This window comes from Eriocheir sinensis, chromosome 58 (genome assembly GCF_024679095.1).
Source record: "Eriocheir sinensis breed Jianghai 21 chromosome 58, ASM2467909v1, whole genome shotgun sequence".
Taxonomy (NCBI): Eukaryota; Metazoa; Arthropoda; class Malacostraca; order Decapoda; family Varunidae; genus Eriocheir; species Eriocheir sinensis.
Window position 1 is genome coordinate 1,659,820 of NC_066566.1, and position 14,836 is coordinate 1,674,655.

A 14,836-nucleotide genomic window follows, 5' to 3' on the forward strand; every position below is an offset into this window, starting at 1 on the left:
ATGCCAAAATTTAATGCCAAAAAATAATGCCAAAATTTAATGCCAAAAAATAATGCCAAAAAATAATCCCAAAAAATAATCAACGCAAATCACCCTTAGAAGAAGAGGCCAACCTATTTTCTCCTTCCATAAGATTATCAAAAATCCTTCTACGAGAGATTCCGCAGAGATCAAAGAGGATGTGATTCAATTAAACACACACACACACACACACACACACACACACACACACACACACACACACACACACACACACACACACACACACACTCGCCTCCCCCCCTCCCCCACCCCCAACCCACCCGCACCCACGCGTTCAACCAATGAGATGAATATAGCAAGTTTTCTAAGCATGCATTTTTTACAGCAAAGGAGGCAGCTCAAAGGCAAGGAAAACAACAACAACAAAATAAGGCCCACGAGACGCTGCTCCAACAGAAGAAAATAGAACGAGAGGCAGAGAGAGGCGTCTTGCTACTCTCAGCGATTCTTAATTAATAGGGAAGCACGAAGATGAATATGGACGACTGTTGAGGAAGAAAGAATGATGGATGCTACTCTACCTATCTATCTATGTATCTATGTATCTATCTGTTGTCTGTTATGTTTAATGCGAGTCGTGAGTGTTGCATCGCGTGGCTGTCCGAGAAGTGATTATGTTCTCCAGCTCACAATCCTCAAGCTCTTCAAGGTATTATCCGGATTAGTGAGGCGAGAAGAAACGCAAAAAGAATACAAGTGCAAAGAAGAATAAGAATGCAAAGAAGATAATGTTGGAGAGAAGGAAAGAATGGGGCGAGGAAGAAAGGAAAGAAAGGAAGGATTAAAAGCAGGGAGGAAGTAATGAATGAATGAAGGAAGGAAGGAAGGAAAGGGAAAGAAGGGTGGAAGAAATGAAGGAAGGAAGGAAGGAGGTAAAGAAAGGAAGGATTAAAAGCAGGGAGGAAGTAATGAATGAATGAAGGAAGGAAGGAAAGGGAAAGAAGGGTGGAAGGAAGGAAGGAAGGAAGGAGGGAAAGAAAGGAAGGATTAAAAGCAGGAAGGAAGAAATGAATGAAGGAAGGAAGGAAGGAAAGGGAAAGAAGGGTGGAAAAATTGAAGGAAGGAAGGAGGGAGGGAAAGAAAGGAAGGATTAAAAGCAGGGAGGAAGAAATGAATGAATGAATGAAGGAAGGAAGGAAAGGGAAAGAAGAGTGGAAGGAAGGAAGGAAGGAGGGAAAGAAAGGAAGGATTAAAAGCAGGGAGGAAGAAATGAATGAATGAAGGAAGGAAGGAAAAAGGGAAAGAAGGGTACAAGGAAGGAAGGAAGGATATGCAGGTTAAGAGAGAACAAGGAAGAAAGGGAAAAGGAAGAAGAGATAGAAGAGGAAGGAAGGCAATAGAAAAAAATGACATAAGTATAAACGAAGGAAAAAAAATATATAAATAAAGGAAGAAAGACACTGGAAAGAGAAAAGTCGAAAAAAAATGGATAGAAAACCGCACGAAAGAATAAGCAAATGAGGAACAAACAAGAATAAAAAGAAAAATATGGAAACACGAATCAATACAAAGTGAAAACAAGTACATAAAAAAAAACGAAAAGAAAAGAGAAAACTGACAAAACTTTTAAAAATAAATAGAAAACAAAGAAAACATGTAACAAAACTGCGCGGAATGAAAGACAGACAGACAGACAGACTATGGGAGAGCAAAGACCACAAATAAAAAACAACAGGTGAACAAGGACAGACAGAAATACACGCAAATAAAACAAAAGAAAAGCAGAAACAGAAAAAAAACGAAGCGTGGAAATGGAATACTAACAGAACATGACACAGCATCCCACGCACGAACAGGAGTAAAGAATAAAAAAAGGATGAGGAAAAAGCAAAACAAGAAGAAGAGGGGAGGAGAGAGAGAGAGAGAGAGAGAGAGAGAGAGAGAGAGAGAGAGAGAGAGAGAGAGAGAGAGAGAGAGAGAGAGAGAGAGAGAGAGAGAGAGAGAGAGAGAGAGAGAAGAGGCGATGGGAAGGGATAAAGATGAGAGAGAAAAGAGAGAGAGGTGAAAGAAGAGAGGGAGTTGGAAGAAGAAGAAGAAGAAGAAGAAGAAGAAGAAAAAACGAAGAACAAGGATGAGAACAAGAATAACAAAAGGAAGAATAAGAGCAAGAAGAAAAGATGAAATAAACAGACAGACAGATAGACAGACAGACCGACAGACAAAGCCATTAATCCTATCAGTTCATCTCACTAAACACAGCGCAGAGCGACCCCAAGTATCACGGCCCTCGTCTGTTAAGTGTCTGTTAAGTGTCATCAACGACCATTTAACTGCCCGCATGCGTCTGATTACTTAAAGGTGTTGTCTGGCCGCCTAAACAACGTACTCTCGCCCTTGTGCCCAGCGGGAGGGAGGGGCGCGGGAGGGGAGAGAAAGGGAGGGGGCGGGTGGGAAGAGTGCGGGAGGGGGAGGGGGGAGAGCGGGGTGTGAAGTAGCCAGTTTAATCGGTTCACCTAATATCTACGTCCTTGGTGTAGGTGGTGGTGGTGGTGGTGAAGGTGAAGGTGGTGGTGATGGTGATGGTGGTGGTGTTTGTGATGGGTAGTCGTATTCGCAAGGGTTGTGGTGATGGTGGCGGTGTTGACTGGTGGTGGTAGCGGTGGTGGTGGTGGTAGTGGTGATGAAAGCCGTGGTGGTGAGAGCGATTACCGACTGTCGTAGTATAGTGGTCGTGGTGGTGGTGGGAGAGGTGTTGTTAGTGGTGATGATGGTGGTGGTACTGTTATTATGGTTAGTGGTGGTGGTGCTGGTGCTGAGGGTGGTGTTGATAGTGACTAATTAAGATGGTGGTGGTGGTGGTGGTGGTGGTGGTGATTGCCGTCGGTGGTGGTGGTGGTGGTGGTGGTGGTGATTGCCGTCGGTCGTGGGAGAGGCGTTGTTAGTGGCGATGCTGGTGGTGGTATTATTATTATAGTTTCTGGTGATGGTGATGGTGAGTTTTGATGGTGGTGGTGGTAGTGGTAGTGAGGCGTTCTTAATGGTGATGGTAGCGGAAGTACATATATTATTGTTGTTACTGAAGTTCCCGTTGGTCGAGGCGACATCGCGGCGGCGTGAGGGAGGAGAAGGGAGAGAGGAAGGCCGGGCGGGTCGTTCAGCAGTAGTGAGGCCTATAAAACGACCTATATTAAATGTGTGCGGAGGACAAGATGCTGAGATGCGCTGATCCTGTATCTGTGCTGCGCCAAGAGGGGACGAAACACGAAGGAACAAACCACGAGGGGGAGGGAGGAGATAGAGATGGGAGGGGAGAGGGGAAAACCATGTAGGGGGGAATGGAAAAAGACAAGCGGGGAAGACGGGGAAGAGGGAAAAAGGAAATCAGAGAGGAGAAAAGAAGAAGGGACGAGAAACAAAGAACAAAGCAAGAGAGGGGGATGGATGGGAGGGGAATAGAGAGGGGAGGGGAATAAGGAAACTGGATAAGATGGAAAGAAGAGGGGATGAGAGAAAAGAAAACGAGAAAAGAGGAGGAGAAAGAGAGTGAAGAAAGGGCTAGAGGGTGGGGATGGATGGAAGGGGAACAGAGAGGGGAGGGGAAAGGGAAAATCATGTAGGAAGGAGTTGAATAAGGAAACTGGATAAGATGGAAAGAAGAGGGGATGAGAGAAAAGAAAAGGAGAAAAAAGGAGGAGAAAGAGAGTGAAGAAAGGACTGGAGGGTGAGGAGAGAAAAAACAGATAGAAGCTGAAAATTGTTAATGGAATAGGGGAAAGGAGAAAAGAGGGAGGGAAAGCAAGATAAGGAAGAGGGAAAACGTAACAAGATGGAAAGGAAATATGAAAAGAGGGAGAGAAGATGAGAGACGAGGAAACAGAAAACAGGGATAAGATGAAAAGGAGATAGGAGAAGGAAAAGGAGAAGTAGAAAACAGGAATGAGATGAAAACTAGGAAAATAAACGGGAAAAAAGGGAGAGAGAGAAAATTAGGAAGGGAAACGAAACGAGGGAAAATAGAAAAAGAGGAAAACTAGAGAAAACGGAAAACAGAGAAGAGATAAAAAGGAGAAAATGTAAACGGAAACAGAGAAAAGGACAAAAAGCCGGGGAACAAAAGGAGGGGAAACAGAAAACAATGAAGAGATGAATAAGGAGAGAAAGAAGAAGAGAGAGGAGGTAGGAGAGGAAGTGGAAAAGAGGAATGAGATGGAAACTATAGAGAGAAAATGGGAAAGAGGAGAAAAACAGGATACAGAAAGCCATGAAGAAATGAATAAGGAGAGAAAGAAGAAGAGAGAGGAATGAGATTGAAACTATAAAGGAGAGAAAATGGGAAAGAGGGGGAAAGAGAGGAAACAAAAAGCAATGAAGAGATGGAGAGAGGAGAGAAAGGAGAGAGAGAAAGACAGAAGGAGAAATGCGGGCTCGAGTCTAGCGGCACCGAATCAAGCGCTGGGCAGGACAATGTGATCAAGGGGGCACGGTAGTAATCACGCCGCTGAGAGGAGAGGCGGCGGTGGCGGCGGCAAGGACGACTGTTTGCACCCTGTTTACCCACGCCCACCACCCCAACCCACCCCCACCCACACCACCAGCAGTCCCTTTCATCTCCCTTCCTCTACCTATCAGCACCGTCCATTCCCGTCCCGTTCCCAAGTCACCCAACCCACTAACATCAGCAACATCGCCCACCTCCCTTTCTTTTCTTCCTTTCTTCTTCTCTCCTCGCTTATTTCCCTTTCCCTCCTTCTCTCCACGCCAGAACACCGCTCCAGTTTCTTTTCCTCCCTTCCTTTCTTCTTTTCTCCTCCCTGATTTCCTTTTTCTCCCTTCTTCGTTCACCCTCCCTCTCTCTCTTCCTTATCGCATGCTGTCTACCCCACGCCCCCTCCCGTTCCCTCTCCCTCCCTTCCCTTAGCATCATCATTCCCAGCCTCCCTCCCCACCACCCCATCCAATGCACTGTCTCTTCTTCCTCGTTCCCATCCGTGAAGACTTTGTTTATACCCTTCTGAAACCCTCCTTACCTCCTCTCATTCACTCTCTCTCTCGCTCGTCACCTCCTCACCAGCATCCCCTCCAAACTGCCTCCTCTCCCCTTGCCATCCCATCCAATGCCCTGTCTCCCCTTCCTCGTTCCCACCCGTGAAGACCTTGTTTAGTCCCATCTGAAACCCTCCTAACCTCCTCTCCTTCCCTCTCTCTCCCCTCCCCCGCCCAGGCAAACATCTCCAACACGCATGCCCCTCTCCCACCTTCCCCTCACCCCCGTCTCTTCCTCTTCACCAGGCCTCCTTCCGTCCCCTGCACTTCCGTCGCGGCCCGCCATCGTCTGCATTACGGCAATACATCACGCCGCGCTTCGAGGGGCAGAGTTATGAGAAGCGTGACGGACCAGAGCCTTCCCCCCCTGCCCCATCCCCCCCACCACCACATGCCATCACTTTACGCACCCCGTCGAACACACGGAAATATGAGGGCTGGTGGGTTTCAGTGTGCGCGCGTGTGAAGGAATAGAATGTTTTCCTTTTATATGTATTTTGAGAAGCCTGAATACATACGGATGATTTTTATACAATGCTGGTATGTGTGTGTATTGTGTATGTATGAATGTTTGAGTGAATATATACATGTTTTTTTATTAGATTATTACAAGTACCTATATTTTCTATTCACACGACGCTTTTTTTCTCTTGTCGTCTCTTTATATTCTTTTTTTATCTTCAACTACTTTCGTTACTTAAAATGAATTCATGTTTCGACCAGATCTATTTCAGTATACATTCTCTTCATGTGGATTCATAACTAAATACATGTTATCAAGAACCCGACCGGTGTAAATCCCTCATACACCAATACCCCTCACATGTATCAATAAAAGGATTAGCTCACTTTCCTACAATGCACACAGTCATTATAACAAAACATGAGTGGTTACCAACAAGTTCTCAGAGTAGGAAGGTGAAGAGGATACATGTTATCAAGAACCCGACCGGTGTAGATCCCTCATACATCAATGCCCCTCACATGTATCAATAAAAGGATTAGTTCACTTTCCTACAGTGCACACAATCATTATAACAAAACATGAGTGGTTACCAACAAGTTCTCAGAGTAGGAAGGTGAAGAGGATTGAAGCCAGAACAGGATGAAGGAGAGGCGAGCAGGGGAAAAAATGGCAGCAGTGAGGGTAAAGAAAGATAGCAGTGTGGGTGAGCATAAGAATAAGAATAAAAAAATAAGAATAAGAAAATATGAATAAGAAAAGACAGCAGTGATAGTGGTAGCAGGGAAGAGAAAAGGAGAGAGACGAGGCACGGGAGGCTTGGTTAAGTTAGGTGATAAAAGGGAAAGGAAAGAGAGGAGAGGAGAGGAGAGGAACGAGATGAAAGGATGGAAGGTGCGGGCGAGGATGAGGATGAGAAGGGATAGATAATGAAGAGAATGAGACGTGAAAAAAAAAACACTCTTAAAGGGTTTGGTTAAGTTAGGTGATGAAAGGGAAAGGAAAGAGAGGAGAGGAGAGGAGAGGAACGAGATGAAAGGATGGATGCTGCGGGCGAGGATGAGGATGAGAAGGGACAGATGATGAGGATAAGGAGGTCGTGAAAAAAAAAACATACTCTAAAGGGCTTGGTTAAGTTAGGTGATGAAGGGGAAAGGAGAGAGAGGAGGGGAAGGAAAGGGAGTCTGGAGTGGGGGAAGGGAAGGGAAGGGAAGGGAAGGGAAGGGAAGGGGGAGTAGGGAAGGGAAGGGAAAGGATGGAGGCTGCGGGCGAGGATGAGAGGAGAGGACAGCTGATGATTGGAGGCCATTAATCTTACCTTGCCCTTGATCGGATGCGAGATGGCAATGTAACGCTCGATGGTGAAGGTCACGGTGAGCCAGATGGAGGTGCTGCCTGCGGGGGGGGAGAGAGAGAACGACACATCAAAGCAAGTCAAGTACGCGTGTGAAGAAACTGACGGGTGCTGAGGTTGGGGAGGGGAAGGAAAGGGAGCCTGGAGTGAGGAGAGGGAAAGGAAGGGAAGGGAAGGGAAAGGAAGGGATGGGATGAGATGGGATGGGATGGGATGGGTTGGGATGGGAAGGGAAGGGAAGGGATGGGATGGGATGGGATGGGATGGGATGGGATGGGAAGGGAAGGGAAGGGAAGGGAAGGGAGGAGTAGGGAAGGGAAGGGAAGGGAGGAGTAGGGAAGGGAAGAGAAGGGAAGGGAAGGGAAGGGAGGAGTAGGGAAGGGAAGGGAAGGGAGGAGTAGGGAAGGGAAGGGAAGGGAAGGTCACCTGAATCAACGCTCCCGAAGACAAATAGATAAATAAATGTACCGTGTGAGAAGAACACAACACAACACAACACAACACAACACAACACAACACAACACAACACAACACAACACAACACAACGCAACACAACACCTGCAGCTGTGACTTTAATTTGTTGCAAGTGGATGAACAGCGGATTATTTTCTCTCTCTCTCTCTCTCTCTCTCTCTCTCTCTCTCTCTCTCTGCCCCCCCGCTCCGTGATGAGGCTGCTGCAGGGCTTCAAAGGCTGCAGCATCACACGTGCCAGCCCGCCGCTGCTTCGCCGTGGTGTGTCAGGCTCGGCGCAGCGGCTGACGGCACCGCAACACCCCCGCGTCACCACAGCTCACCTGATCACCGCGATGATGTGCTGGAAGTTACCCCAACATTACCTGCTGCCTAATGCACCACAGAACATACAACTAACTTGGGGACTTCATACTCTGCTACCTTCAACTGATGCGAGAGAGAGAGAGGACAGCTGTAAACTGTAGTAACCATAGGAGTTTTGGGGGGTACGCGGTTTATGTCTCAGAACGCTAGTTTAATGCCGCGCTCTACTTCAAACGCACGACGGTACTGGGGAAGGGGCGGAACAGGGCCGTGGATGGGGAGAGTTTGACCACTCGCTCCCCAGACTTCACCTTGCCTCTTGGATGCTCCTCACCGCCTCCCACTCAGCGCTCCAGCCTCAACACAAGTCAAAGAAGGAACCTTCCTTAAAGGAAACCGAAGTCAAAGCGAGTAAGGAAAACCTTGCCTTTCAATAAAATAAAACTTAGACGTAGGAATTATTGGGTTCACTGCGAGTAAGCAAAAGTCGCTCCAAAGAAAAAGTAAAAACCGGCAGCAAGAAAGATATAACTTGCCTCAAGGAAAATAAAATAAAAAGGAGTTGCTCAAGTGGTGCGGCTCACAGGCATGCGTTGGTGCCGCAAAGTTAGGCAGCAAGTCTCGCGGAGGATCACAGTTGGGCAGTTTTGAGTTTTTGTAAAATTTCTTAGAAGACTTTTGGGGACGTAAAATGAAGTTTCGCCACTCTGGGAAGTGCTGGTGGCCAGCCGTGGCCTCTCCCTTTCGCCAGTAACATGAACAGTTTGTGCCGTTAAACAAGCCGGAAAATTCCACACACCGCCGCCCCATGGCGACAGGGACAGTTTGGTTCCCAGGTTACTGATCACACGCACGTCACATCAGACGATGGAGGAGAGTAGAAAGAGGGAGGCAATTTAGAGATAGTCAGCAGGGAAGAATGGAGCTGATGCACTATTCATCATGAAGAAGAGGTAACACACAAGTGGCAAGTGTTTCCAGCCACGAGAGGGACGAAGACGCGCACACAGCTGAGTCAAATCAAATCAGCTGTGACAAAATATCCGATGGTTTTCCAGAAGAAACAGCGCGGTGAGTAACTGAAGTCAGCCAATTAGAGGAATGGAAATGAGGCGGAAAATAATTACTGCCATTTCCATGTAATGCGGCCATTTGGTTATAATAAATGGTTTTCTTCGCGGGCCGACCAACACGAAACAGTGCCGTGATGGATATTACGGGAGGCTGATCCCCGCGACTAATTATTTCCAAGGAGCCTTATTTTTTGGAACCGACACAGATGTTTGTCACGAGCCGACAGTACTGCCCATAAGCTATTCAGGATAGAAGTCATTAATTACAGGCCACGTTTTTTTCTTGCGACACACACACACACACACACACACACACACACACACACACGGAGGCCTGCCAGGGGAGTCTTGGGTGTGGTGCTGGAGGCCGAGTGGCATACACAGGCGACGCTGGGCAGTTCATACCAACCCAACAATCCAATTCGTACTCACTTTAGACAATTTTACACTCTGGAAAATACAGCTAAAATAGATATTGCTAGAGATTCTCCACTTTGACCTTTTTTTGTTGTACCTTGCTCAGTTTCCCACAGACTTCGTCCCAAGATGATCACTAATTTTTATGGTGCGGACAGACTGGCGAACACAACAAACTTTTCCGCGGAAGGAGCCTCGGACGGTGCTCATTACGGGTCAGGACCAGCGTTACAAAATTATCGTACTCGGCCCATCATCTTTACCGGTTTCTGACGCATAACTATCACCCAAACCATCGATAATTAACTTTTTTTAACAATAACTTGAATTGGATATCGTTATGTGTGCGGGTACGACAGTTTTTGGGGTCTGAGACTGATGAATTCTATGTTCTGAGTACGATGATTGGTAACGCTGGTCAGGACGCATTCAGAGGCGTGTACGAAGCTGAGCAGAGACCGACATATTGCAAACCTCCTTTTTCTCCGAGATAGTGAGAATACATCCACCTCGGAGGAGACCACGTATGAAAGCCTTACATTCAATTGTTGTGTGCCCGAGGAAAGAGTGCACGTAACGAGGTCTTGTGCGTGGCCGAGGAGGCGGGAGAGGACTGGTGCAAGGAGGGGGGAGGGAGGGAGGAGGACATTGTGCTTCGTCTTGCTTTACTGCCCGGCGAGGGTTTTCTTGTCTGTTGATGAGGCGGCGCGGCGGAGTGCGGCGGCGGCGGCGGCGGGACGCAGCCCAACACAGGAGACAAAAGGTCCGTAGAGTGGCGAGGACCAGGAATAACGGCGACAACCATAGAAATAACAACAATAGCAACAATAAAAATATTACCACTACTACTACTACTACTACTACTACTACTACAAGTTATATAATAATAATAATAATAATAATAATAATAATAATAATAATAATAATAATAATAATAATAATAATAATAATAATAATAACAATAATAATAAAGATGCATACATGAGGACGAGGATGTGAGTAACTCCTCCCTTGGAAGCCTGAGAAAAGCCCCGAGAAGAGCGTGAGTGATGAGCGTCGTGCGCCTTGTGACGGCCGGGGCAGCGAGGGATGGAGGATTCCGGGTCACTCTCACGAAGATTGGAAAACAAATCGTTCTCTAAGGGTCGCAGATCACGGGAGGCATACGAATGAACGTCCGTCGAAGCGGTGGTCCACAACACTCTGGTTTCTGCATGTGGTATGAATAGTCCCATAGAATGAGTCACTTCACTGAGATCGTGTGTGTCATGAAGGCTGGTGTCACGCCTCTCCCTTCACGACTCCATTCCTTCATGAGCAGTCATTGCACAGTGACGGAAAGGGTTCACCGCTTGCCTCCTGACGCAGCATGGGAGCACACGTTGGCTGGTGAGCGGCGGCATGACAGGCTGTGCGGCGCCGTGGCCTGACTGACGGACTGACTGGCAGATCTCTGACATGGCCGTCCGCATTTTATCACCGTGTATCAGGATTCCCCGGCCGCTGTGTATAAAATATCCATTCTGCGCCGCTCACACAGGCCCGAGGCGAGGCAGCAGCCGCGGCATGACTCGCTGCCTCGGGGCCTTGCTGCCCGGCGGAAGTGTGCCGCGCCTCCAGCCTGCCAATCCGCTTTAGCACAAAGTTGGCAGTTCGATAGCTTTGAGTCCGTTCTGGACGATCAGTGATGCCTCAGCTTACTCATATGGAATAAACTGTTATAAAAGAACGGAAATATTTGTGCCAAGCAGGAAATAATTCCCTGAGCCGCTCACCCTCGGGAGGCGGCTCCAGCACGACTTGCCGTGAACCGCGAGACTTTTAATCCGCAAACAAATCTCGGTCCTCCTCACAAATGGAGGGGTATGGGGGGGAGGGCCAGCCGAGGTGCAGGTCGGCATTCCGCGCAGTTTTAAGCCGTGAACTCTTCCTCGTCGCATTCTCCTCCTCCCCGAATCTTTTGCTCTCCGAGGCGCATCTCAGGAATGTGAGAAAAATCAGCTGTTTCACAGACTTTCCTTGACTTATTGTTTAGCTTAAACTCGCAGTATTTCAGTACGAATAGATGATGACGAACAAGAATTATAATAATAATAATAGTAACGATGATAATAATAATAATAATAATAATAATAATAATAATAATAATAATAATAATAATAATAATAATAATAATAATAATAATAATAATTAAGGAAGAAAATTAACAAGAGACTGTCCCTCAAAAGAGAGAGAGAGAGAGAGAGAGAGAGAGAGAGAGAGAGAGAGAGAGAGAGAGAGAGAGAGAGAGAGAGAGAGAGAGAGAGAGAGAGAGAGAGAGAGAGAGAGAGAGAGAGAGAGAGAGAGAGAGAGAGAGAGAGAGAGAGAGAGAGAGAGAATGACAGACAGACAGACAGACAGACAGACAGACAGACAGACAGAGACAGACAGACAGACAGACAGCACAGGCAGACAAACTTAAGACATAGACAGGCAGACGGATAAAAACAGACACAGAAGAAATGCTGCTTGTAAACTAAACTGATCGTTTATAAGCCAACTGTGACCAGAATATTAATGGTAAAGCTATTAATGCATACTATTTATACATTTTTCATACACTGGACCACAGATAAAGTAGTTATTTTATGCTTGGGGTACAGACTATGGACTTCCCTTTCTAATTATATGGTTGCGCCTCCCAGTTGCTTCTAAAGGAGCCCGCCATAGCCAAGACACGCAAGAAAGCACAGCCCCATCGAGCCTGTATGGGACGTCGGGCCAGCGAGCCGCAGCCTGGCCGGCGGGGAGGCGAGCAGGTGCGGAGCGGCCCGTGCCATCCCCCCGGCACGGCAGTCATGGATATTGTCCTGCTCAGAGGAAGCAAAGTCTGCACCGAGGCTCTTCAGTGGACGGGTCGCGCCTCAGTACTTAATTTTTTACAGACTCCTCGCCTGGTCGCCTCTTCTTGGAGACAGATAACTGAGCAGCGGGCAGCGGGGGGAGAGGGGGGGAGGAATATTAATCATATCGGGACTACCAGAGTCTTGCAAGTGGGTCGTGATGGAAATATTAATAATAAAACTGGGTCCCTATAAGAACATTTTGAAGAACACCGACTTTCGTGACGCATCATTCAGAGAGACACGTTCGCCTCAAGGCCAGAACAGTACTTGCAGCGAAAACAATTGTCTTAGTATGAAGATGAAACTCAATTTAGAGAGAAACATCTCTTTGTCTGCCAATGAACCCAAGGCGGCGTGACGAGATTTGCTGAGCTCAGCGTGTGGCGCCGCGCCGTCTCCCGTGCCTTTCAGGCGGCACCACTTAGGAATGCAGCTGTTGCTTAATTTGAGCCAAAGTGAGTTAAAACTGCGGGCAGCCCTGAGGCAGCAGATCCACATTAGCATTATTAAACTAACTGAATTTGAAAACTTTTTCCAGATCAGCGATGACATCACGTTACTCGCGTCATAGATATGCAATGAGAGTATTTCCAGAATGTGTTTGTATAAAAGATAAATCAAAGAGGGAGGTAAATGCATGAAGGACTTCCGTGTAACACTGGAACAGGCGGCTGCTCGGTGCCGCGCAGCACATGAACGGTGACACAAGGACGCCCAAGGGCACGGAGACTGCATGAAGCCGCTCCTCAGAACATATTCGCCGTCAGTCTTCATCATGTATAACTCTACCAAGCCTCGTTTGAAATGTTCAGTCGACAAGGAAAACGAAGGTTTTCCTGCGTTGACCGCATTGCCTGGCATGGCGGCTACGACTGTGTCCTCCTGCCTCAAGGACGCATCTACGGTAATAGCCTGCTATTATCATATCTTTTTGCGAGTAAGTTAGCAGACACAAAACGAAAAGCAGATGATAACAAGAAACTAACCCAAGGACGCGTGGTCCCTCGAGGGTTCAAGGGAAGTCAAGCATCGTGTCCTCGTCAAGATTAATTGGTGACAAGTAGCAGTGGCACTAAATTTTCCACGGACGCAAGTTAGAACTGAACCATATTGAACCAGGATGTACGGCGGAGCAACATGCAAGTCCAGTGGCGCCCCCTGGCATCTGCCCGCCCTGGCGCCGCGTCTGTCCGCGGGAGGCGACAGCGCCGGCACGGACCAATCAATGCCGGGCCGCTGCGGCGTGAACAAACGAGGCTCCGAACACTGGGACGCGAACCACCGAGCCTGTGTGTGTGTGTGTGCGTGTGTGTGTGTACTGAAGGACAGACAGACGGACAGACAGAAACACACACACACACACACACACACACACACACACACACACACACACACACACTAAGAAAGAGAGAAATAATAAGAAACGATGAGAGAGAGAGAGAGAGAGAGAGAGAGAGAGAGAGAGAGAGAGAGAGAGAGAGAGAGAATAAACCCTGGGCAGTAAGTATGGCTAACTTAACACAGAGCCACCAGGGAGGCTGAGCGCGGAGATAACGTTGTCTCATCTCCCGGGGGTGCGGCGAGCGATAAAAGGCCAACGATACGAAGCGAGCGGCGAGCAATGAAGGCAAAGAGTGGCGATAAGGCTCGATTACCGCCGCCTCAGTGAAAGTTCAACGCCCGGAATAAATGAATCTCCGGATGGATTAAGTGAGGTACAATTTTCAAGTAATAAGCGAAGCCATTCAGGAAATTATCTATGTATCTCAATTATGTGTCACCTTTTTCCCACGTAACGGTAGAGAAGATTTAATAACTGAGACTGAAACCTGAATAAAGAAGTGTCTGGATGAATTAACAGAGGAGTACAACATTCAAGTCGTAAGCGAAGCCACTCGAGGAAAATATATGAATTCTTGATCACAGTTCTCTTTCTCCCACGTAATGTTGGAGAAGAAACTCGATTACTGGAACTGAAACCTGAACAAATACCGAAATAACTTGGTGGACGGAGAGCTACGTAAGACATTGGAGTAGTAAGGAAAAGGCAGTCGAGTAGAGTAAGTTATGTTTCCTTATAGCAGTTCCATTGAAGCTTACGTGATATTAGAGGGGAGACTTAGCTGTGGAGTTTCCCTGCTCAGAATAAGTTAATATTTGGAAGACAGACAGACAGACAGACAAAATGAGAGAGAGAGAGAGAGAGAGAGAGAGAGAGAGAGAGAGAGAGAGAGAGAGAGAGAGAGAGAGAGAGAGAGAGAGTAGAGAAAAAATACGGGAAGACAGGCAAGCTTTTTCCTCATGGACCAGTTTCCCGTTTTCTATGCAATATTAGAGAGGGGACTCGTATATTAATGTCCGAATGAGGAGATAAATCCCTCGGTAGTGGATTCTGGTCATAAAAAAAAGAAAATCAGTCGACGAGTTGTTTCCAAAGCGTCGTTCTCTCATTTTCCTGCATATATTAACGAGCAGAAACTGTGCAACGAAGGAGGCGGCGGCGCGGTACAAGGTCTTCAGGGCACACAATAGTTTTACCTCTCTCATGTTCGTTCGTTCCCCGCTCTTTATTTTTACGGGGAATATTAATCAGAGGGAACGTGTTGTATACAGGAAACGTACGGGAGAGAGAGAGGTCACAAGAGGAAAAGGTTATTAAAATGTTGATGCTTCTGTCCTATCAATATTTCTGGCTCGGTGTTAATGCTTCCTGTCCTATCAATGTTTCTGCCTTGGTGTTAATGCTTCCTGTCCTATCAATGTTTCTGCCTTGGTGTTAATGCTTCCTGTCCTATCAATGTTCCTGGCTTGGTGTTAATGCTTCTGTCCTATCAATGTT

At 47.2% G+C, this 14,836-nt stretch overlaps 1 protein-coding gene across 4 annotated transcripts in view; it reads right to left on the reverse strand.

Moving 5' to 3' along the window:
* The window catches only part of LOC126985023 (FMRFamide receptor-like), a 279,333-nt gene that overhangs the window by 234,477 nt on the left and 30,020 nt on the right, over positions 1–14,836 (reverse strand). For all 4 annotated transcript variants that reach the window (XM_050839263.1, XM_050839265.1, XM_050839264.1 and 1 more), the window contains exon 2: positions 6,807–6,883. In XM_050839263.1, coding sequence (XP_050695220.1) covers positions 6,807–6,883 — 77 coding nt within the window. The remainder of the gene's footprint in view (positions 1–6,806; positions 6,884–14,836) is intronic.